Consider the following 22,994-nt stretch of genomic DNA (forward strand, 5'->3'; position numbering starts at 1 on the left):
TCCTCTGGTTACCGACCCCCTTTTGAACTCCTCTATCAAATCCCTTCTTAACCTGCACCGCTACAAGGAGAACAAACCCCAGATTCTCCAGTGGCTGCACATAACTGAAGTCCCTCATCCCTGAAACCATTCGAGTAAATCTCTCCTGCACCCTCTCTAAGGCCTTGACATCCTTCCTAAATTGTGGTGCCCTGAATTGAACACTCCAGCAGAGGCCTAACCATGCTTCTCTGGCAACACCATTACAGAATCATAGAATGATGCAGCACAGAAGGAGGCCATTTGGCCCATTGTGCCTATGCAAGTTCTTTGGAAGTGTTGCAGCATAACTTCTTTACTTTTGTACTCTATGACTATATTAATAAAGCCAAGGATCCCATATGCATTTTTAATAACCTTCTCAACTTGTCCTGTCAAAGATTTGTGTACATACACTCCCAGGACTGTCTGTTCCTGCACCCCTGAAAAATTGTATTCCCCTGTTCTTCAAAACAGTACTGTGGGATGTTCTACATCAACCTGAGAGGTTTAATGTCTCATCGAAAGGCAGCATAGCTGATAGTACTAAGGGAGTGCTGCACTGCACTAGCATGTCAGTCTAGTTTACATGCTCAAGTGGGACTTGACCCCTCAACCTTCTGACTCAGGTGAGAGTGCTATCAACTGAGTCACTGGTTGAGAACGACTTGGAGAATATACGAATTAGGAGCAGGAGTAGGCCACTCGGCCCTTCGAGCCTGCTGCACCATTCAATAAGTTCATGGCTGAATTGACTACTCCACATTTCCACCTACCCCTGATAACCTTCCACCCCCTTATCCTGTATAACACTGTTTCAGACACTAGGCGAGCACATTTCTCACATGTTCCTTGGCAAACTCCAACTCCTGAACTCCCATATTTTTTTAACTTGAACCTTTGGAAGATGTGTAGGAATGAGGGCTACAAACATTCACAGAGGTAAAACTAAAAGCAGGTGAACTAAATCCACAGGTGAAGAAGGAAAGAAGCATGTCAAATGCAAAGATTAAAATTGAAGACAAACTTCCAAGTAAAAAAATGTGTAGTCTGTCACAGGACTGACATTATACTGTGACAGTCTGTCAAATTGAGAACTCTCTATATTTTTTCATTGCTTTTTTAAAAATAAAAACATGTTTGCATTGATAACAAAAGGCCAGCTCATTTCCCACTGGCATACGGAACTGTCACCAGCTGCCCATCATGGCACAAGTTTGGATGTAGCGCTAGCTTTGTGCTTCTCAGAACATAGTCATACGCACTCAGCGAGTGTAGTCTCTTTGGGCTTCGACAGAAAGGCTTTGCAATCCATCCCCACTGCCGCTGCCCACCTAGGTGGTTGACTAGTCAAGTGGAAGCTAAGACTTCACTTCCATCTAAGCAACCCGCTGCTCACTAAAAAGACCAGCGTGGCTTTTACTAGCAAGCAAGGTTGAATTAATCCACCTCAACGTGAAACTAATTTGGGTTTAAAGCATAATTGTGGCTATAATATGGATCTATGGATCATATCCAGCTATAGCAGATAATGACAGTGCTGGAACTCTGGTGAAACGCAATTGATTTAATACTTTGTAATGCAAAATAGCCTTGTGCTTTGAACTCTGAGTCTCCATATCCTTAACAGCTTTTCCAGTACATGTATTCTGTTCTTTTACCATTTTCTAAAAATGAACGTCAAATTTTAAAAAGTTGGAAAAATATTGCAACACAGATTTATTATTTTGTAAGTCCAACCTTTCTGGGATCTCTGTGCCGTGCACTATTTCTGGCTAGGAAGACAAGTTGGCTTATAATTTAGCTAGCCACTTGGAGCACTATTGAGCGACCAGCCATAATACCCCACGCCTCTGATTTTTCCTTTCCTGCTTATGAGGGAGGTGTCTAGCTTTCCCTCAGTGTTAACCCGTCACTGACACTGTGAACTCTTCGTGTAGGGAGTGAGGCCACATTCTAATGGTACGTATACTGTGATGTGGAGCACTAGCTACAGATCCAAAGCACTTCCCCCTCCCCCTGCCGGGACTTAAAAGCAGTCCCTGCTCAGGCTCAGCAGTGGAGAACGCCCACTTGGACCAAGGCACTGGAGAGCTGCCAATGGTCACTGCTACCGTACCCCAATGTGAATCAGTACCTCAAGGAGAGAAGGGGAGAAAACTGGAGAATAATGTGAAGGAATTAATAAAAACAATGTGTAGAGAACTGTGTTCAAAAGAGACTGAGGAAGTGCTGCACAATCGGAGGTGCCATCTTTCAGATGAGGCGTTAAACCAAGATCCCGTCTGCCCTCTCAGGTGGACATAAAAGATCCCACAGCGCTATTACAAAGGAGAACAGGGGAGTTAACCTCATTGTCCTGGCCAATATTTATCCCTCAAAAAACATGGCTAAAAAACAGATTAACAAAAAAAAGGAAGCTTGCTGTGCACAAATTGGCTGCTGTGTTTCCAACATTACAATAGTGACTACGCTTTGAGGGTGCTTTGGAACAGCCTGAGGTCGTGAAAGGCTTTCTTTCTTTCTATGTAGCAACAAATCAGATTTCTTGTGAAAATCTATATACACAGCATCCATTGCATTTCTTTTATCAATACACTGTACTTCCTCAGAGAACCATTTTAAGTTTGTTAGACGCAACTCCATGTTTTCTGGCTTTAATTAAGCCATGTTTTTCTAAGTGAGTCGGAATTTTATCCCATTTTATGGCCTCTAGAAGTCTACCAACTACTAATGTTGGGTTGACTGGTCTGTAGTTACCTGGTTTATCCTTTTCATTTGGAACAGATGTGTTACATTGGCAATCCTGCCGTCCTTTGGCACATTCCGTATCTAAGGATGTTGGAAGGTTATGGTCAACAGTTTTGCTTTTCCTCTCTATCCTCCTTTAGCATTCAAGGGTGCTGCCATGTGATCTTTGCACTGTCAATCCCACCAATGTTTCTAGTAACCTTGTGTACATATACCCTATCTAATTGCTCCACCATCTCCGCCTGTACCAGTCACTCGCATGACCACACTCTGAAGTGAGAACAGAAAGTACTGTATTCATTTACTCCCATTTCTCCATCCTCCATAAAAAATATTTCCTCCTTCATCACTGGTCAGCCCCAACTTTGCTTTAACCATTCTTTTACTGTTTATAGAATCCTTGCAATTGCCATTTCTTTCTTCATACTTCCTCTTGGCCTGTCTGACCATTTTTGCTTCCTTCGATAATTTTTATATATCTGGTTTGATTTTGTTTTGAGCTTTTGCTGCCTCACATTTACTCCATTTGGGGATATGTCTCCACTGAATCCTAACCATCTCTTCCTTAAACTCATTTTACTGTTTTCTTCCCAATTATCTGGGCTAGCTCCTTTTTTTTAATCTCTTTGAAACAGTCTTTTTCCAGTCAAGCACCTTTATCTTTCAGTCTTCCCTTTTTTATTTTTAAAGTTAACCTTAACACGGTCACTGTTTCTTAGGTTATTCCCCAACCTTTATGTTAACTGCTTGCCTCTCTTTGTTTCCAGAACTAGATCTAGCTCAGCTTCTTTCCTTGTTGGGCTAATAACCATACTGATCTAGAAACCAGTCGTGGACACATTGTAGACACCCCTCCAATCATTGTCACTTAGAACACTCTTACCTCATTCTGCCTTTGAATAGGTAGTCACCCATTATTATGCCCTGTTGCTTCCACATTTATATCTAATTTGTCTATATATCTTTTCCTCTCTTTCGTTTCCACTATTTGGTCTGTGATATACTCCCAGTAGATTGACTAGAATGGTACTAGGGATGAGAGACCAGAGAAGCTTAGAGCAGTGAAGGTTAAGGGGAGATTTAATACAGGTATTCACAATTACGAACAGTCTTGATAGAGTAGATAGGGAGAAACCGTTCCACTGCAAGAGGATCAGTAACCAGAGGACACAGATTTAAGATAATTGGCAAAACAACCAGTGGAGAGATTTGGAGATATCGTTTTACACAGCAAGTTATGATGATCTGGAATGCACTGCCTGAAAGGGTGGTGGGTTGGAGAAGAGAAGGTGGAGAGAAGATTTGATAGAGGTATTCAAAACCATGAGGGGGTCTGATAGATAGGGAGAAACTCTTCCCATTGGTTGAAGCATCAAGAACCAGAGGAAACCAATTTAAGGTAATTGGCAAAAGAAGCGAAGGCGATAGGATGAAAAACCTTTTCACACAGCAAGTGGTTAGGATCGGAACGCACTGCCTGAGAGTGTGGTGGAGGCAGGTTCAATTGAAGCATTCAAAAGGGAACTGGATTACTATCTCAAAAGGAAGAATGTGCAGGGCTACGGGAAGAAAGCGGGTGAATGGCACTTGGTGAATTGCTCCTTCAGAGAGCCAGCACAGACGTGACAGGCCGAATGGCCTCCTGCTGTACTGTAACCATTCTATGATTCTAAGCAGATTCAGATGGAATTGACTAAATACTTGAAGAGGGAAAATTTGCAGGTCCATGGGGAAGGACCAGGTCTTTCCTGTGAATGCCTGATCCGTGGCATCTCACTGGACTGAGCCTCACCTGTGAATGCCTGGTCCATGGGTACTCCGTGGACTGGGCTTTGGCTGTGATGCTGCCCACCAAGTGTCAACAGCTTCAGAAGAAATGGGAAAAAGGGAGCGGGAAAATTATATTCTGGAACGTCTTGTTGAATTTCTTTGGTAATCACTCAAGCTGCATTGAACATAAATAGCCCCTTTTAATGTTACATGATTCTCAACTGTTGAACATCATTAGTTTATGATAAACACAATATTTTGATAACTTTTTTATTCCATTGAGAAAACTACTGTTATTTTTGATCTATTTCAAGCATCTAGACCATGCTGTGAATATGTGACTGCTCAGACCTGCACAAAGTGCATTGAGAGACTGAAAAGTCGCAGCAAGCTGCAATTTACTGCCTCGACCTGTATGGGCACTGCCTCTTTTCCAGTCTTGTCTTCTTTCCACCAAAGGTCCTGGTTTTGAGAGGCAGAGCAATCGAGTGTGCACGCTTCTGCTAGCTGCGTGAGATTTAACAAGCCCCACCAACCCCCCTCACCCCTGCTAGTTGTCTACTTTCTCGCTGTGACTTTGACGTCTCTCTCTCTCACTCTCCCTTTTGTCTTCTTCTCCCTCTGCTCTCTGGACGCAGCCAAACGTAAAGCATGGAAACTAAACCGTGTAGGTAGCTTGCGAAACATATACAGCAGCAGCAGCACCAGCACCAACACCGAAGGTAATGAATTCAAGAGGAACGCCAGCTTAAAACCTGATTACCCAGCAGAAATTGGTATTAGTTTGCCTGCAGCATACTTGCCGACTTGTGTGGGCTTTTATTTTGTTTGTGTTTTGTTTTTGTTTTATTAAACTGCTTCATTTATGTCATACATGTTCCTTTTTTCTTTACTTAAATTCTGACCTTTCCCTCTAGCTGTGGAATAGTGATGTTTAAATTACTCGAAGAAACCCATTTCCCATTCTCCCCACCCACCACCCCCTTTTTGTACATGTTGGCATTCGATGTAATATTTTTCAAGTTATTGCAGTTTAAGGTGCAAGTAGCAGGTGTAATGATCTGTGGCAAAATACAATCGTGTGCTGTGACATTTAAGTACAGTATTTAATTTGTTTTGCGAAACATTGCCTGTAATGCTCTTTGTAGCTGGCCTCCAATCCAAAGCTGGTGCATGCTGGGTCATTTGCATGTTCAGGTGCTTTATAGTCTATGCCTGTTATTCTGTACTGCTGAAGGTCACCAGAGTCAAAGTTCATAAATTGACTTGAAAAGCTTTCAGCGAAGGCAGCAATCTCACGTTTGTTTAAAAGAAGATTGAATTTTTTCATTTGTACACGGAAATTATAAATTAGTTTCCTTCTTTATACAAAATGTCAAGAGGTCAATTTATTCAACTGCCCGAAATCCATTTCAAGGTTTTTTTTTTAATACATGTAGTCCTGGAAATTTATATGATATACAGAATGCAAAGCTGGTCACATTCCAGTAAGTAAGTTGTAATGGGTAATGTTGTCACTTTAAATGGAAAGCGAGCGGGTCATATAATCGTGGCGTTCTCGCCATGTTACTTACAGGCTTCTCTGTGGTGGTTTTAATTTAATAACTTCATGATTATTTGTGTTTCTCCTAGGATTTTTTTTTAATGTGTGAAATTCCATCACATTGGATGGAGCCTAAGGCCCTCAGTGTGTAGTATTTTTATAAGCCACAAGCCTTGTGTGTATACTTGCATTTCGATTTAAGTTTTTCATTGCTGTATAAATAATTGATTCTGGTTTGCTTTAGAAATATTTTACTATATAATACAGCTACTCTTTTATCACCAATTGGCATATGAATAAATGATTGAATCTGTATTGTAAATTGTGGAGTCGGCTACAAGTGATTGAGGCCCCAGTGTTACTGTGTGCTCCCAGCATGATTGCAAAGGCCAGTATTCGCTCAGTCTTTTGCTCAAAAAAGCATTACTGCAAATGATTGGATAATTTCTGCATTAGTAATTGCCGTAAAATTTGAGCAGAAACATTTTCCAGCTCTGTCATTTCACTGCTATCACACAAACTCTTATGTTTTGACAGTAGACCTGTTGCCTCCTTCTGTAATAACCGCAGCGCTGTCCTGAGGACGTGTGTCTGTGTATGGGATTACATGGAATTTTACAGCACAGAAACAGGCCATTCAGGCCAAGCACTATGCCGGCGTTTATGCTCCATATGAGCCTCCTCCCATTCTATTTACTTCATTTCCCCCTATCATCATCATCTTTCTATTCTGTTCTCCTTCATGTATCTATCTGGCTTCCCCTTAAATATATCCGTGCTCTTCACCCCATCCACTCCTTGTGGTAGCAAGTTCCACATTCTAATCACTCTCTTGGTAAAAGAAATTTCTCCTGTATTCCCTGTTGGATTTATTAGTGCCTATAGTATATTTATACCCCCTAGCTTCAGACTGCCCACAGCAGAAACATCTTCTGTACCTCCATTCTATCAGACCCTTTCATAATTTTAAAGACCTTTATCATGTCACCCCTACATTTTCTCTTTTCTGGAGTAAAGAACTGCAGCCTGTTCAGCTTTTACTGCTCGTTGTACCTTTTCAGGTCTAATATCATCCTTTAAGGCATTTTTGCACTTTCTCCAGTGCCTCTATGGGTACTTAAATACGTTGCACAAAATGGTGGAGATTCCCAAGTGCTCCTGCAGAGCCTGAAATCGAGTTCAGGGAAGCTCACTGTCCCTCACTCCTTTTCCCAAAGCAAAAAAACTTCTCTCCAAATTCCATTCCTTCACTTTGCAGTGGATGATTGTCCAGATGCTGTTTGTGACTTTTTTTTTAAATTATAAGCAGGAGTGAGTAATCTTCTGATGTCCTTTAATGTTAGCTATCAGGTTGCAAAGCACTCCTTTGAAACTAGGCAGCTTTTCAAAGCTGTTTTCTGAATGATACCAGTAATTCCTAATTATGCATCTGTTGTCTCTGTAATGGATGATGAAAAAAATAGTGGTCAATTTTCTTCCACCAGTAATCACTTCCAAATGTTAACCCTCCTTTTTAACCGTTTAACTTCTGATCCCAATATAATCTAATAGACATATGTTAGATCCATTAGCCAGTGAAAGTTCAGTGGTTAAGTTTCACTTGGGGATCCCAGTCTCCTTGTGAAATATTCTTAACCCTTTGGGTGCCTGGCTCTGAATACTCTCGTTAACAGCCTGTTGACCTGTTAGCCATATGTCCCTGCACTTCCACTTTGACCTTTGCCTGTTCCAAAGTGACTCAAGAAATACAGAGATTGCAACGATTATCAAAAAGGGACCTTGGGTTCAAACAGGTGTTAACATAGCCCGCACCCAGTCCCTCTCCACAACACCTCCCCCCACCACCCCCAGCCAAGTTCTCCACTTGTTCAGACTGTTGCCTTTTGTTTTCTTTGCAGAGCAAGAAGAGAATTTTGAGTTTATAATCGTTTCTCTCACGGGTCAGACATGGCACTTCGAAGCCGCCTGTTACGAGGAGAGGGACGCTTGGGTCCAGGCAATTGAAAGTCAGATTCTGGCCAGTTTGCAGTCCTGCGAAAGCAGCAAGAACAAGGTGATTTCCCAAGCTCCTCTGTCCTCCTTGGCTTGCTGACGATGCTCAGATGAAACGTGCACCCTAACTGCTTCCTCTTTTCATGTTTTCCCATGTCTCAGCTGTGGTGCTGAGAGCTGTACTCTCATTACTTTTCAATAAAGTTCCATGCTATTAAAAGGACAGTCCACTCATAGCAGTTTCAATTTAAACATCTACGTTATTTCCACCAATTCTAAGTTTGGTGCGGTCGCCCTCAGTACATAGTTAGACTGTATTTTAAAATAAAACCCCACTTAAAACCTCATGGGAAAGCTGTAATAGGTTAAAGAGTAAAATAGAAGTTGATGTAAAATTTGGCATCAAGACTGCAGAGAATAACAAATGCTCTGCTCCCTTTCATTAGTTTACTGTTAGAGCTTTAATTTTGTTCTGTATATAACAACCCAGTTAGAGCAGTCTCCAGGGAGAGCCAAACAATGATCTTCAATTGGTTTACAAGATCCATTAAGGACACCGGGCGCCACTAAGCAGTCCTGTGTTTCCACAGCACTAATCCTTTTTGTGCAGTTTGTTAGTATTTATAGTAAAATGCAAGTTTCTTGAGTAAGTTTTGTGGTGAGCGTGAAAGGAATGGACCCTGGCTTTCTGCATTTCATGCTTGGATGTTTAGAAGTAGAGAATGCAACAATCCCTGTCTTGTTGTCAGGGTATTGTCTGACAGCCTCAAAATTAATTATGGTGTTATTACTAGCAGGAACATAGGAACAAGAGGAGGCCATTCCTCCCTTCAAGCCTGTTACACCATGGCTGATCAGTATCTCAACTCCACCTATCCACCTTGGTTCTGTAGGGGGAGACGGTGGCATTGGGGTAATATCACTGAACTAGTAATCCAGAGGCCCAGGCCAATGCCCTGGGACACTAGTTCAAATCCCACCACGGCAGCTGGTGGAATTTAAATTAATTAATAACTTCAGTTAATTAATTTAAATAATCTGGAATTGAAAGCTAGTCTCCGTAATAGTGCCATGAAACTATCATCGATTGTCATAAAAACCCATCTGGTTCACTAATGTCCTTTAGGGAAGGAAATCTGCCGTCCTTACCTGGTCTGGCCTACGTGTGACTCTAGACCCACAGCAATGTGGTTGACTCTTAACTGCCCTCTCAAGTGGCCAAGTAAGCCACTTAGTTGTCAAGGGCAATTAGGGATGGGCAACAAATGCTGACCTTGCCAGCAACACCCACATCCCATGAAAGAATTTAAAAAAACTCACCCAACAAAAAATCTATCAATCTCAGTTTTGAAATTTTCAATTGACCCCCCAGCCTCAACAGCATTTTGAGGCAGAGAGTTCCAGATTGCCACTACCCTTTATGTGCTTTCTGACATCACCCCTGAATGGTCCAGCACTAACTTTGAGGTTATGCTAAAACACTTTGTCCATCATTATCACCAACAGTACTTTCTCGATTTTCTGTCTCTTGCAATTTAACTTCTTGAGCATATTAAATATTTATTATACTGTGAATAATCAATTGCTTCGTAAAATGTTACTTCTCAGCCCATGTAGCAGGAAGAGGGGATCTTTAATGGTTTTATTATCTGGATTATCAGTTGACAAAGAAGTTTTATTGAGGATTATGTATGTAATTTTTTTGTTAGAGGTCTGACTCTCCTGAATATACTTTACATATTTATATTGAATGGGCTCTATCTTGGAGAATGGCACAGTTTCAAGGTGCTGTACCCCAGAGTTATAACACCTAGATTTGTGTCTATAATTGGCCAAGATTCTGCTCTCATCATTTTCCTCAAGGAAGCCAGCAAGTAGAAACCAGGTGCTTCCCAGAAGGGTGACCAAGTGTAGGAGGAATCAAAGGGTAAGTCACCACTATGGTAGTCCCACTCCACGCCCACCCGTTCCCCCAAAAAGGTGGTCACAAGGGAACCTTTGGTTTCAGCAGTGAATGTCACTTCACAAGGGGTGTCCAAAAAAAAAAGAGGGACAAAAACTACTGAACTGCATTGAATGAGTTCTGCACAGGATGGTCTTTTCGATATTTGCCAGGTGGAGAACTCCCCTGCCCATGCAAGTATTAACATGGCTCTGTGCTAATTTGTGAAAGACGGATTAGCTAGCCACAGGAAAATGGTGCTAATGTTGCAGAAACATTTTTATTAGTAGACAGCAGCATAGATAATGTGCGTGGGCTGTAGCTACATTTATTGGCACTGTCTATCATTTTGCTTTATTTCAGTCACGACTGGCGAGCCAGAATGAAGCCATAGCCCTTCAGTCAATCAGAACCATTCGTGGCAACTCGCACTGTGTGGACTGTGAGGCACTAAGTAAGTGATGAAAAGATGTTTTCTGTCAAATGCTGTTTCCTTTCTAAATCCCTGTGCCATTTCTCACCAGAGGGATGAAAATTTCTAGGAGATGCTATCGAATCACAAAATCATATAGCACAGAAGGAAGTCGTTGACCCATTGTGCCGGTGCCAGCTCTTTGAAAGAGTTAGCCAATTAGTCCCACTCCTCTGCTGTTGTGCCACAGCCCAGAAAAAGTTTCCTTTTTAAGTTCAGATCCAATTCCCTTTTGAAATTTATTACTGAATCTGCTTTCAGGCAGATTGTAACAACCCACGGAGTAAAAAAAAAACTCCTCATCTCCCCCTGGCATTTTTGCCAATTACCTTCAATCTGTGTTCTCTGGTTACCAACCCTCCTGCCAGTGGAAACAATTTCTCCCTATTTGTTCTCTAAAACACCTCATAATTTTGAGTACCTCTATTAAATTTTTCCTTACCTGCTCTAAGGAGAACAATCCCAGCTTCTCTAACCTCTCCACATAACTGAAGTCCCTGGTTCCATTCTAGTAAATCTCTGTACCTACTCCAAAGCGTTGACAGCGTTGTGGTGCCTGGAATTAGACACAGTACTCCAGCGGCAGTCTAACCAGTGATTTATAAAGATTTATTATGACGTATATACACAGGAACAATTAATGGTACTGTGTATCTCATGACTAGAAAGGGCACTTTGAGTGACCAACACAGTTGTGCTTGGCAGCAACTCCCAGAGGTGACTGTAGACCATTCTATCAGGGTTCCAGTATTTTTAGGCAGAAAACCTTGCTTTAGATAAAGGCCTAATCCCAAGTGTCAACAGAGTCCATTTTATTATTTAGTATAAATCTGCTGTCAGAGGTAGAGTAAGTACTCGGTCTTTGACACTTACCAGAGGCATTGCTGCCAAATTAGGGATCATCATGTATACTTTTTAAACGGTGTCTAGTTAACACCATTAATTGGATGAAAAATATGCTTTGATCGTCACAAGAAGTGTTCCCGTTATGAGGCTCCTGCTATATTGCAGCTGTCAGTGTTAAAGTGTACGATAGCGTGTGAGTCTATTGTGTGAAGTAAATACTGGAAGTGTCAAATGGAAAGGAGCCTGTTCATTGCATAGTTGGAATGTAATCACCTTATAGATACACTGTGGCATTTTTTTTTACTCAACTGATGTGTTATAAGCTTATGTTTTATATTTCCCACATACCTCACTGGGTTTCTCCAGAGAGTCATTGAGCCATAAAAACCAAGAATGTCCCAGGTTTGATCCCTGACCTCAGTAGGTTTAACAGGCTGAAAGTATGAGAGCGTGTTAAATGATATGGAATGTTACAGCACGGAAGGAGGCCATTCAGCCCATCGCGTCTGTCCCAGGCTCTTTCCAAAAAGCACTCCCTGCTCTTTCTCCATATCCCTGCAATCATTTCTCCTTCAAGTATTTATCCAGTTCCCTTTTGAAGGGTACTATTGAATCTGTATCCACCACCCTATCCTAACCATTTGTTGCCTAAAAATGTTTTTCCTCATGCCACCTCTGGTTTTCTTGCCTGTCACCTTAATTCTGCGTCCACGGGTTATCAACCTTTTAGCAATTGGAAAAAGTTTCTCTTTATTTAGTCTATTTAAACCCTTCATGATTTTAACTGCCTCTATCAAATCTCCTCTTAGACTGCTCTGCTTTAACAAGAACAACCCCAGTCTATCCACGTAACTGTATTCCCTCATCCCTATCACATTGCCTCAACAACTCCTCCAGAAGTCATCAGGGGCCCAATGTTCAATCAAAAATATTATAACTGAGAAGAACTTTGCGGAGAAAAGGATTCTCATTGTCCAATTTGAAGGTGAGCTTGCACAAAGGGATATTTATTAAGCATTGTTTGATTAGCTGTTTGCTGCTTTGATTATTTCAGATCCAGACTGGGCCAGTTTGAACCTAGGAGCCCTCATGTGCATTGAATGCTCAGGTATTCACCGCAACCTTGGCACCCACCTGTCACGGGTCCGCTCCCTCGATCTTGACGATTGGCCCCTGGAGCTCATCCGGGTAATGTCATCCATTGGGAATGAAGTGGCCAACAGCATCTGGGAAGGAAGTGCTCAGGGACGCACCAAACCCTCACCGGATTCCACAAGGTACACACATGTATCTCTATTCGTTACTCTTGAAGTAGCTGTTCAAACCCTCAGCCATGCCTTTGTTATCTCCAGACTGAACTGTTCCTATACTCTCCTGGCCCGTCTCCCATCTTCCATCCTCAGTAAACTTGAGCTTATCCAAAACTCTGCCACCCGTATCCTATCTCATACCAAGTCCCTATCACCCATCACCCCTGTGCTCACTGGCATACATTGGCTCCTGGTCCGGCAACACCTTGATTTTAAAATTCTCATCCTTGTGATTCAATCCCTCTATGACCTTGCCCACCCCTACTCTGCAAATTGAACTGCGAGCCAAGGATTAAAAACCACTCTGTTATTGAGATATTTTACACATGCAGTTGCATGGCTGCCCATGATACACTACTTTTCAAATAGGTGGAAAGCACCATGCTGTTCGATCATGTCATTCAGGCTAAAGCTAGTAACTAAGTTTATTTACAAGATTTATAATTACACAGAAGTAGAAAAAAATACAGGTGAGCTTTCAGCAATGCAATCCTTGACATACTATTCCACAAAAATAGCAAGTCCTTTTCAGAATCCAGTAGCTGTCAATCGTAACATTAGCTCACTTCATGCCCAATAGAGGTTTGGCTCAGCGTGTGACATAGAAATGAATGATTGTATGAGGGGAACGCCAGAATAGAGAAAATCTGCCTCACTTGCACAACTGGACTTTGCCATCTCAGATTAGAACAGTCCTTTCACTCAGCATGTAAATATGTTCATAGTTTTCAATTTCAGGCAGATAGATTGTGAACAGCCAGTTTCATCATTCGTGTGGATTTACATTTTAACACCTCGCTTATGTGTCAAATTGCTGAACCTTGAGGACAACTTTTCGTGGCTGTTGGCCTTCTGCAAGATTCGCATAAAAGCAGCATTTTAAAGTCAGAGGATCATTCCTGATGCAATTAACACCTAATGACTTCCCTCCAGGAGATCAGTTGGACTAGACAGCCCCCACAGAAATGTATGTATCCCTAGAGTACTGGCGGATTGCTTTAATACACTTCTCTACACAAAGACAGAAAAATTCCTTTTAGGAGGCAGTTAACAATTTCATTTTATATTCACAATATTTGACCTATCTAAAATTTCATACCAAACAGATATGAGACTTGAGAGTTTGAAGTAAAACTGGAGTCCCGTTCTGTCTCTCCTGCATTTTCTTTTCCTCCTCACTTCCAAAGATTTCTTTCGTCTCTTCACCCTGCATTTTCATCTCTTCCTCCTCCTCCTATATTTTGAACTCTTCCTCATCACTGTAAACTTAGCTACTGTAGGAGTATAGGAAGAGGAGTGAGTAGGACATTCAGTTCTTCCAGCCTGTTCTGCCATTCAGTTAGACCATGGCTGTTCAGTAACTGAACTCCATTTACCTTGGTTCCATTTCCCTTAATCCTCGTATACCGAACAAAAATCTATCTAGTTTTGAAATTGTTAATTGACCCCAGCCCCAACAGCTTTTTTGGGGGAAAGAGTTCCAGATTTCTGTTACCCTTTGTGTGAAGAAGTGCTTCCTGACATCACCCCTGAAGGGCCTAGCTCTAATTTTAAGCTTGTACCCCCTTCTCTGGACTCCACCAGAGGAAATACTTTCTGTCTATTCTATCAAATCCTCTAATCATCTTAAGCACCTCAATTAAATCACCCCTTAATCTACTATATTCAAGGGCCTCCATCACACTGTGTGGAACGCAGTCCATGGTGAGAAACATCACACTTCCAATGGTGTGAAGTCACAACAGATTGAGGTCAGCAGGCCATTCTCATTTGTGAAGGCTAAAAAAGAAAAGCAAATGTGTCATTTTCAGCCATATAACCAGGGAGGAATGCAGAGTAGATGCCAGACACTTGGCTGCAGGAAGTGGGGGTGGGGAGGGGAGAATGGGCAAGTGTGTTATCCTTGGCCTACCTGGTCTCATCTGTATGCTCTCCCAATTGAGAAGGGCTGCATGTTTTGCATTTTCTGGATTCATATTAAAAATCCTTGTCTTTGTGATTTATAAACAGGCTTTAGTAGAGGTATTTAATACTGTATACTGCAACAACCAGGGGCAGGAATCAAAATCTTAATGGCTGTGACGTTTTTTTCAACAGTGACCTCCGATCCTGGAATTTAAATGCTTCTTAAGGGGATGGGATTGGAGCAAGAGTCAGAGAGTATTATACAGTGATAGAAAACAGTAGTGGATGAAATTTGTGGCTGTATGCTAATGTCAATTCAAATAATCAATTAGTTAGTTTCAACTTTCTCAGACCGATAAGAGACACATACTTGGCAGACTACTTTGCAGCACAGTGTTTGTGAACATAGGCATAAGCTTTGTTGAGAAACTCAATCTGCCCAACTTACTTACCTTGGGAAAGTTCACTTAAAAGACACTCTGTCTTCCCTCGACTTGGAAAATCCACAGAGAAACACCCATTCCATAATTAGGCTTTTTGGTTGCACCAGTGAATTTTATGGCAGGCATCAATACCTTGTTCATACTGATTGGTAAGTCTGACTCTAATTTATTGGCCTTATTTTGAAACAGAAAATTTACGGCACTGTAGACGGCCATTCGGATCGTGTCTGTGCTGGCCGAAAAAGAACTGTGCAGTCTAATCCCTCTTTCCAGCTCTTGTTTGTAGCTCTGTAAATTACAGCACTTAAAGTGCTTTTCCAGGTATTTTTGTTAAATGTGATGAGGGTTTCTTACTCTACCGTCCTTTCAGGCAGTGAGATCTACACCCCCAGCACACTCTGGGTGAAAAGAATTCTCAACTCCCCTCTAATTCTTCTGCCAATTAATCTATGCCCCTGGTTATTAGCCTGTCTGCATAGGGAAATAGGTCCCTCCTATCCACTCTACCCGGCCCATCATAATTATGTACACCTACATTTATGATATGGGAACCACACAGAAATAGTCAATTTTAATGAGGTCGGCCACATATTTGTCTTTATTAGTGTCAACCATGGCTCAGAGGGTGGCACTCTCACTTCTGAATTGGCAAGTTGTGGGGTTCAAGTCCCACTCCAGAGATTTAAGCACACAATCCAGTATGGCATTCCCAGTGCAGTACTGAGGAGCTTTTGGACAAGATGTTAAGCCTCTTAGGCGGACGTAAAAAACACATTTCGAAGAAGAACCAGGGGAATTCTCCCTAGTGTCCTGGCCAATATTTATCCCTCAACCAACAGCTAAAAGCAGATGATCTGGACATTATCACGTTACTGTTTGTGGGATCTTGTTCTGTGCAAATTGGCTTCCGAATTTCCAAAAATACAGTGGTGACAGCACTTCAGAAGTACGTCATTGCTTACAAAATCCTTTTGGGATGCCTTGAGCTTGTGAAATCACTGTATAAATACAAGTCTTTATTTTTAATTAATTTTTTCCCCAATTTCTTCTTTCTTTTTGGCTTGCCCTGTCTGTAAATGTCTGATTCTTGTTGGGCTACGGTTCAATGAGCCTCAAGTGTTCACAGGCACCTCTCCCCAGTGGCCTATGTGACTGAAGGGAGTGGGAGCGGGAGGACCGAGAACGACATCACTGATAACCCAGATCCTGTTTTCACCCAATGTTCACACCTGTGATCAGGAGTGGGGCTGCAGCTGCCACTTTTTTTTGTCTCTCCCTCACTGTTCCACCTTTGGCATCAGGTAACTTGGGGATTGTAAGTCAAACCTTCAGGGGCTGGTTGGCACCATTACACATTGGGCATTGTGATGACTTAGCAAACGAACTGAGTCCAGAACAAGGGGTGTAACCTTAAAATTAGAGCTAGGCCATTCAGGGGTGATGTCAGGAAGCACTCGTTTACACAAAGGGTAGTGGAAATCTGTGCTTCATATATTTTATTCATTCATGGGATGTGGGCATCATGTGCAAGGCTGGCATTTATTGCCCAACCCTAGTTGCCCTTGAGAAGTTGGTGGTGAGCAGCCTTCTTGAACCACTGAAGTCCGTGTGGTGAAGGTATATCCTTAGTGCTGTTAGGTTGGGAGTTCCAGGATTTTGACCAAGCGATAATGAAGGAGTGACAATATAGGTTCAAGTTGGGATGGTATATGACGTGGAGGGGAACTTGGAGGTGGTGGTGCTCCCGTGCACTTCCAGGTGGTGGAGGTATTGGCATGTACCGTGGAAGAGGAGCTGAATTTTGCACTGTAGTTTCAGTCCCTCATCCATACATGATCTGGATTATGATACATGCCTACGACCTCCCCTTCTGGTAATCTGTTAATGTCACCTGTAAATGGCTTTAATAGTTTCCTGCAGTCATCAGCAGCCTCCGAACCGTGGCTGAAACTTCCTCAGAGATGGTAACAAATTGAAGCTGGCGTCTGCTGAAAGACTATTGACTTCCCATTTTTTACACAGGGACTGTTACTCCTCCACAGCACCTTTTTAATTACTTGTGAGCAAAAATCTTTCAGTACAAATTGTCTGAAATTTTCATTTTTTCTTGTTGATCTGCTTTTATTCAATACGTCGCTGTCCGTATCGAGAGTTGATGAGAGTGGAGGATCAAATGAGATCAATGTGGCCAGAATTAACTTGAACTTGTTCCAGAATTAATTTATTTAATGCAGTGGTAATTTTCCCTGACAGCTCAGCTCCTGTTTTTGGAGCGTTGAATTTGTATTACATGGCTAATCCAGCAATTACTTGGGGGAAGGAGTGCCAATAACACAGTAATTAAGGGTTGGATAAAGGAGACACTAACTCTAAGGGCCAGTGCTGTGAATTTTAAAGGGAGCAGTAATGATGGGTTAGTGCTGTGAATGTTCAAGGCAGAAGCTAACTTGTGAAATGTAAAGACGCATGTAACTCGAGGGATCGGTGCTGTAGATCTTAAAGGAGCTAAGGCCAGGGCAGTGATTTTCTGTATGAGGAACCCCCGCCCCCACCCCCCCATCCTTCCTTCAGCAAACACTGTTATATTCCTGGAATGCACTGTCAAAACTTCCGAAAGACATTGTCGTCTATCCAATAAAAACTGCGTGGAAACTAATGTTTCATTAGTATACAACCTTGTGTTAGACTAGGCTGGTATTCCCTTGAGTATAGTAGATTAAGGGGTAATCTAATTGAGATGTTCAAGATGATTAAAGGATTTGATTGGGTAGATAGAGAGAAACCTCTTCCTCTGGTGGGTGGATTCCAGAACAAAGGGACATAACCTTAAAATTAGAGCCAGACTGTTCAGGGTGATGTCAGGAAGCACTTCTTCACACAAAGAGTAGTTGGGGGGGGAGTGGGGGTCAATTGCAAATTTCTAAATTTTGGGGTTGATACATTTTTGTTGGGTAAGGATATTAAGGTATAGGGAACCAAGGCGGGTCAATGCAATTAAAGTATAGATCAGCCATGATCCAATTGAATGGTGGCACAGACCTGAGGGGCTGAATTGTCTACTCCTGTTCCTATGTTAGTATGAAGTCAGAAGAATAATGTGCTAGTAAGTCAACAAATGGAGAAAAATTTAAAGAATCTCAGGGTCTCTATGACTCAATGGAAGCCTGATCTGGGGCACCAATCCTCTCGGCACAGAGCAACTAATTGAAAAAATTTACTCCAGAAATCTAAGTATCATTACCACGAATTTTAAAGGAGACTAACTCGAGAGCTCATTGTGTGAATGTTAAAGGAGATACTGGGTGAGAAATTGGGCTTATTAGCACCCAGTTTTGGCATCGTGGCGTGCATGAACATTTATGGAGTGAATCGTGCTAGACCACCATATTAGTGAGGGTATTAACGCACGCACAGTGAATGCCACCAGAGGTTTGCAGAGCAGGCAGATCGTGACATCAATCAGTGTATTACACGACTTTGACGACAACTGTGCTATTTTTGAACTCAGCACTCCAGCTAGTGCCCTGCCTTAACCTTGCACAGCTGAACACACGTTCAGCAGCAGGAAGGACCCCTGGTCCCATACTTCCCCCACCCCACAACCAGCACTAATTTAAAGGGATCATCAAGTACCGACAGGTTAGTTGCTGGTTGATTTCTTCTGGCCTTTGCTACAATTCTACAAGTGCTTGGTGTTGTCTGTAGTTGGGTCAAATTGCAAAAGTTTACTGGGAGTGTCATGGCAGGTGCTGAAGGATGTTTTGTTGACTTCAAGACTTCTGCAAAACCCGCTGCTCCCATGCATTATATAGGAACAGGAGTAGGTCACTTAGCCCCTCGAGCCTGTTCCACCATTCAATGAGATCACAGCTGATTTATGTCCTAACTCCATATGCCCACCTTTGCCCCATAGCCCTTAATATCTTTGGTTCGCAAAATTCTATCTATTTCAGTTTTAAATTTAACAATTGATCTAACATCAGTTGTCATTTGCGGAAGAGAGTTCCAAACTTCTACCACTCTTTGTGTATAGAAGCTGGCATGAACTTGATGGGTCGATTGGCCTCTTTCTGTGCCATAAGTAACTCTGTGACTCTATAAGTGTTTCTTAATTTTACCCCTGAAAGGTCTGGCTCTAATTTTTAGATTACGACCCCCCGCTTCCTCCCCCCCCCCCGCAACACCCAACCCCATCTTGATAGTTCTGTCATATTGGTACACTAGTCGGCATTCCCATTGGAATACAGCGTGACCTGGAGAATAAACATGCAGAGCAGGACAAGCTGCTGGAAGAGGGTGGAGGAGGAGGAGAAGGGCTTTCAGCAGGAGGCTGTATTTTTGCAGGGTGTTCAGGGAGCAATTTTCCTGCCTGAACCTCAGCAAGGAATAATATGTGAAATGTCTACGCTTCAGTAAGGAGGTCCTCACTGAAATCTGCTTGTGTTGCAGTCACAACTGCAGAGCAGGGCAAGGACGGCACTGCCAGTGGCTGTGAAAGTGACTGTGGAGATGGATTTTTATACGTCTGGCTCCTTCCTGGTTGGAGATGAGATATTTGCAAATCTTGCAGTTTGCCATCCACTGTCACATGAGGGAGGTCACTGAGGTTTTCTATTCTTTGAGAGCCAGCTACATTTTATTCTCTCTTGCCAGAGACAAGCAGGCAGAATGAACATGTGGCCTTGCTAGGCTTTCAGGCTTCCTCATGGTGCAGGGTGCCATTGACTGTATGCACATCGCTTTGCAGGTGCTGCATGTCAACTCTGCCTTTTGCAGTAACCCAGTGCAGGAGTCCCCTGAGTCTATCTTGCTTACTAATCGGTTTTCCATTTTGCATACTGTTGAGAGTGATGGTTCCTCGGGGAAGCGCAGCCAGAGCAAAGTCCGTGGTACCACGGGTGACTCAGATGCACAGGAGGGGAGGAAGAAAAGTGGAAGAGCAAATATGATGGGGGAATCGATAGTCGGGATCAGATAGGCGTTTCTGCGGCAGTAAACATGATTCCAGGACAGTGTGTTGCCTCCCTGGTGCCACAGATGTCACGGAGCGGCTGCAGGAACCCTTCTGGGGGAGGGTCAACAGCCAGAGGTCGTGGTCCACATTGGTACCAATCACAAAGGTAGGAAGAGGGATGAGGTCCTGAAAGCAGATTTTAGGGAGTTAGGAAGGAAATTAAAAAGCAGGACCTCCAAAGCAGTAATCTCAGGATTACTCCCAGTGCCACGTGCCAGTGAGCATAGGAATAGGAGGACTGATCAATTGAACACGTGGCTGGAGCATTGGTGCAGGAGTGAGGGCATCAGATTTCTGAGGCATTGGGACCGGTTCTGGGGCAGGTGGGACCTGTACAAGATGGAGGGACTACACTTTAACGGGACTGGAACTAACATCCTCACAGAGTGATTTGCTGTTGCTGTTGGGGAGGGTTTAAACTAGTTTGTCAGGGGGATGGGAGCCTGAGGGGTAGCTCAAATTTGAAGGAAGTAAAGCTGTTAACAGGAGGTAGAAAAGTAACAAGTAACAATAGAAGGCAGGTGAAACAAAGGCAAGCATCAACTAGGCTTAGAATGCAGAATGTAAAGAAGACAAGGTTAAAGGCACTCTACCTGAATGCATGCAGCATTCGCAACAAGGTAGATGATTTAAAGGCCCAAGTAGAGTAATTGGGTATAATCTAATTGCTATAACGGAAACGTGGCGACAGGGCGACCAAGACTGGGAACTGAATATTCAAGGATATTGGACATTTTGAAAGGACAGGCAAAAAAGAAAAGGAGGTAGTGTTGCGCTGATAAGGGATGGGATCAGTACATTAATAAGGGAGGATCTCAGATCGGAAGAACAAAATGTGGAATCTGTTTGGGTGGAGCTAAGAAACAGCAAGGGGCAGTAAACATTGGTAGGAGTTGTTTATAGGCCACCAAACAGTAGTAGTAGTGTGGGGCAAGATATTAATCAGGAGATTAGAGAAGCATGTGGCATGGGTAATACATGGGTGAATTCAATCTGCATATAGACTGGGTAAACCTAATGAGCACTAATGCTGTGGAGGATGAGTTTCTGGAGTGTGTTTGGGATGGTTTTCTAGAGCAGTATGTTGAGGAACCGACAGGAAAACAGGCTATTTTAGATCTAGTATTATATAGTAAGAAAGGGCTAATTAATAATCTTGTTGTAAAAGAACCTTTAGGGATGAGTGACCATAATATGATAGAATTTTACATTATGTTTGAAAGTGAGGTGGTTCAATCTGAAGCCAGGGTGTTAAATTTGAAGAAAGGAAATTATGAAGGTGTGAGGGGCAAATTGGCTGAGGTAGATTGGGAAAATACATTAAAAGGTCTGACTGCACATAGACAATGGATAATCTTTAAATAAATATTACATAGTTTACAGCAACTATACATTCCTTCAAGGCACATAAACCCCAAAAGTAAAGACAGTCAACCATGGATAACAAAGGAAGTTAAGGATTGTATAAGATTAAAAGAAAAGGCCTATAAAGTTACCAGAAATAGTAGTAAACCTGAGGATTGGGAGAATTTTAGAATACAACAAAGGAGAGCCAAGAAACTGATAAAGAAAGGGAGAATAGAATATGAATGTCAGCTAGCAAAAAATATAAAATGGACTGTAAAAGCTTCTAATGGTACATAAAAAGGAAACGTTTGGCTAAGACAAATGTGGGTCCATTACTGGCAGAGTCAGGAGAATTTATCATAGGGAATAGAGAAATGGCAGAGAAGTTGAATGATTACTTTGTGTCTGTCTTCACTCAGGAAGATACAAGAAATCTCCCAGAATTAGAGATCCAAGGGATTAAGGGGAATGAGGAATTGAAGGAAATTAGTATTAGTAAGAAGATTGTATTGGATAAATTAATGGGGCTGAAGGTTAACAAGTCCCCAGGACCTGATATTCTACATCCCAGAGTGTTGAAAGAGGTAGCTGTGGAGATAGTGGATACATTGGTGATCATCTTCCAAAATTCTTTAGATTCTGGAGTGGTTCCTGCAAATTGGAAGGTTACAAATGTCACCCCACTATTTAAGAAGGGAGGGAGAGAGAAAACAGGAATTACAGACCTGTTAGCCTTCCATCAGTTGTTGGGAAAATGCTAGAATTTATTCTAAAGGATGTGATAAATGGACACTTAGATAATAACGATCTATTGGACATTGTCAACATGGATTTATGAATGGGAAATCATGTTTGACGAACCTGTTGGAGTTTTTTGAGGATGTTGCAAACAGAATTGATGAAGGTGAGTCGGTGGACATGGTATACTTGGATTTTCAGAAGGCTTTTCATAAAGTCCCCCATTGAAGGTTGGTTAGCAAAATTAAAGCACGTGGGATAGGTGGTAATATACTGGCATGGATTAAGGATTGGTTTATCGGCAGAGAGTAGGAATAAACGGGTCATTCTTGGTTGACAGGCTGTGACTATTGTGGCACCGCAGGGATCAGTGCTTGGGCCCCAGCTGTTCACAATATATATCAATGATTTGGATGTGGGGACCAATTGTAGTCTTTCCAAGTTCGCGGTTAACACAAAACTAGGTGGGAATGTGCGTTGTGAGGAAGATGCAAAGCGGCTTCAAGGGGATTTGGAGAGACTTGGTGAGTGGGCAAGAACATAGCAGATGGATATAATGTGGAAAAATGTGAGTTTATCCACTTTGGTAGGAGGAATAGATGTGCAGAGTATTTCTTAAATGGTAAGAGATTGGAAAGTGAAGATGTCCAAAGGGACCTGGGTTTCCTTGTCAATAAGTCACTGAAAGCTAACATGCAGGTTCAGCAAGCAATTAAGAAGGCTAATGGTATGTTAGCCTTTATCGCAAGAGGATTTGAGTAGTGAAGTCTTGCTTCAATTGTACAGAACTTTGGTTAGACCGCAGTTGGAGTACTGGGTGTAGTTTTGGTCCCCTTACCTTAGGATGGATATTATTGCCATAGAGGGAGTGCAACGAAGATTCACCAGACTTGTTCCTGGGAT

The 22,994-nt window shown here is 42.3% G+C and overlaps 1 protein-coding gene across 4 annotated transcripts in view; it reads left to right on the forward strand.

The window, feature by feature from the left end:
- agap1 (ArfGAP with GTPase domain, ankyrin repeat and PH domain 1) overlaps window positions 1–22,994 on the forward strand; it is a 727,575-nt gene that overhangs the window by 631,402 nt on the left and 73,179 nt on the right. For all 4 annotated transcript variants that reach the window (XM_068035975.1, XM_068035972.1, XM_068035973.1 and 1 more), the window contains exons 14-16: window positions 7,981–8,135; window positions 10,380–10,470; window positions 12,389–12,611. In XM_068035975.1, the coding sequence (XP_067892076.1) occupies window positions 7,981–8,135; window positions 10,380–10,470; window positions 12,389–12,611 (469 nt within the window). The remainder of the gene's footprint in view (window positions 1–7,980; window positions 8,136–10,379; window positions 10,471–12,388; window positions 12,612–22,994) is intronic.

The sequence above is a fragment of the Heterodontus francisci genome, chromosome 7 (assembly GCF_036365525.1).
Source record: "Heterodontus francisci isolate sHetFra1 chromosome 7, sHetFra1.hap1, whole genome shotgun sequence".
NCBI lineage: Eukaryota > Metazoa > Chordata > Chondrichthyes > Heterodontiformes > Heterodontidae > Heterodontus > Heterodontus francisci.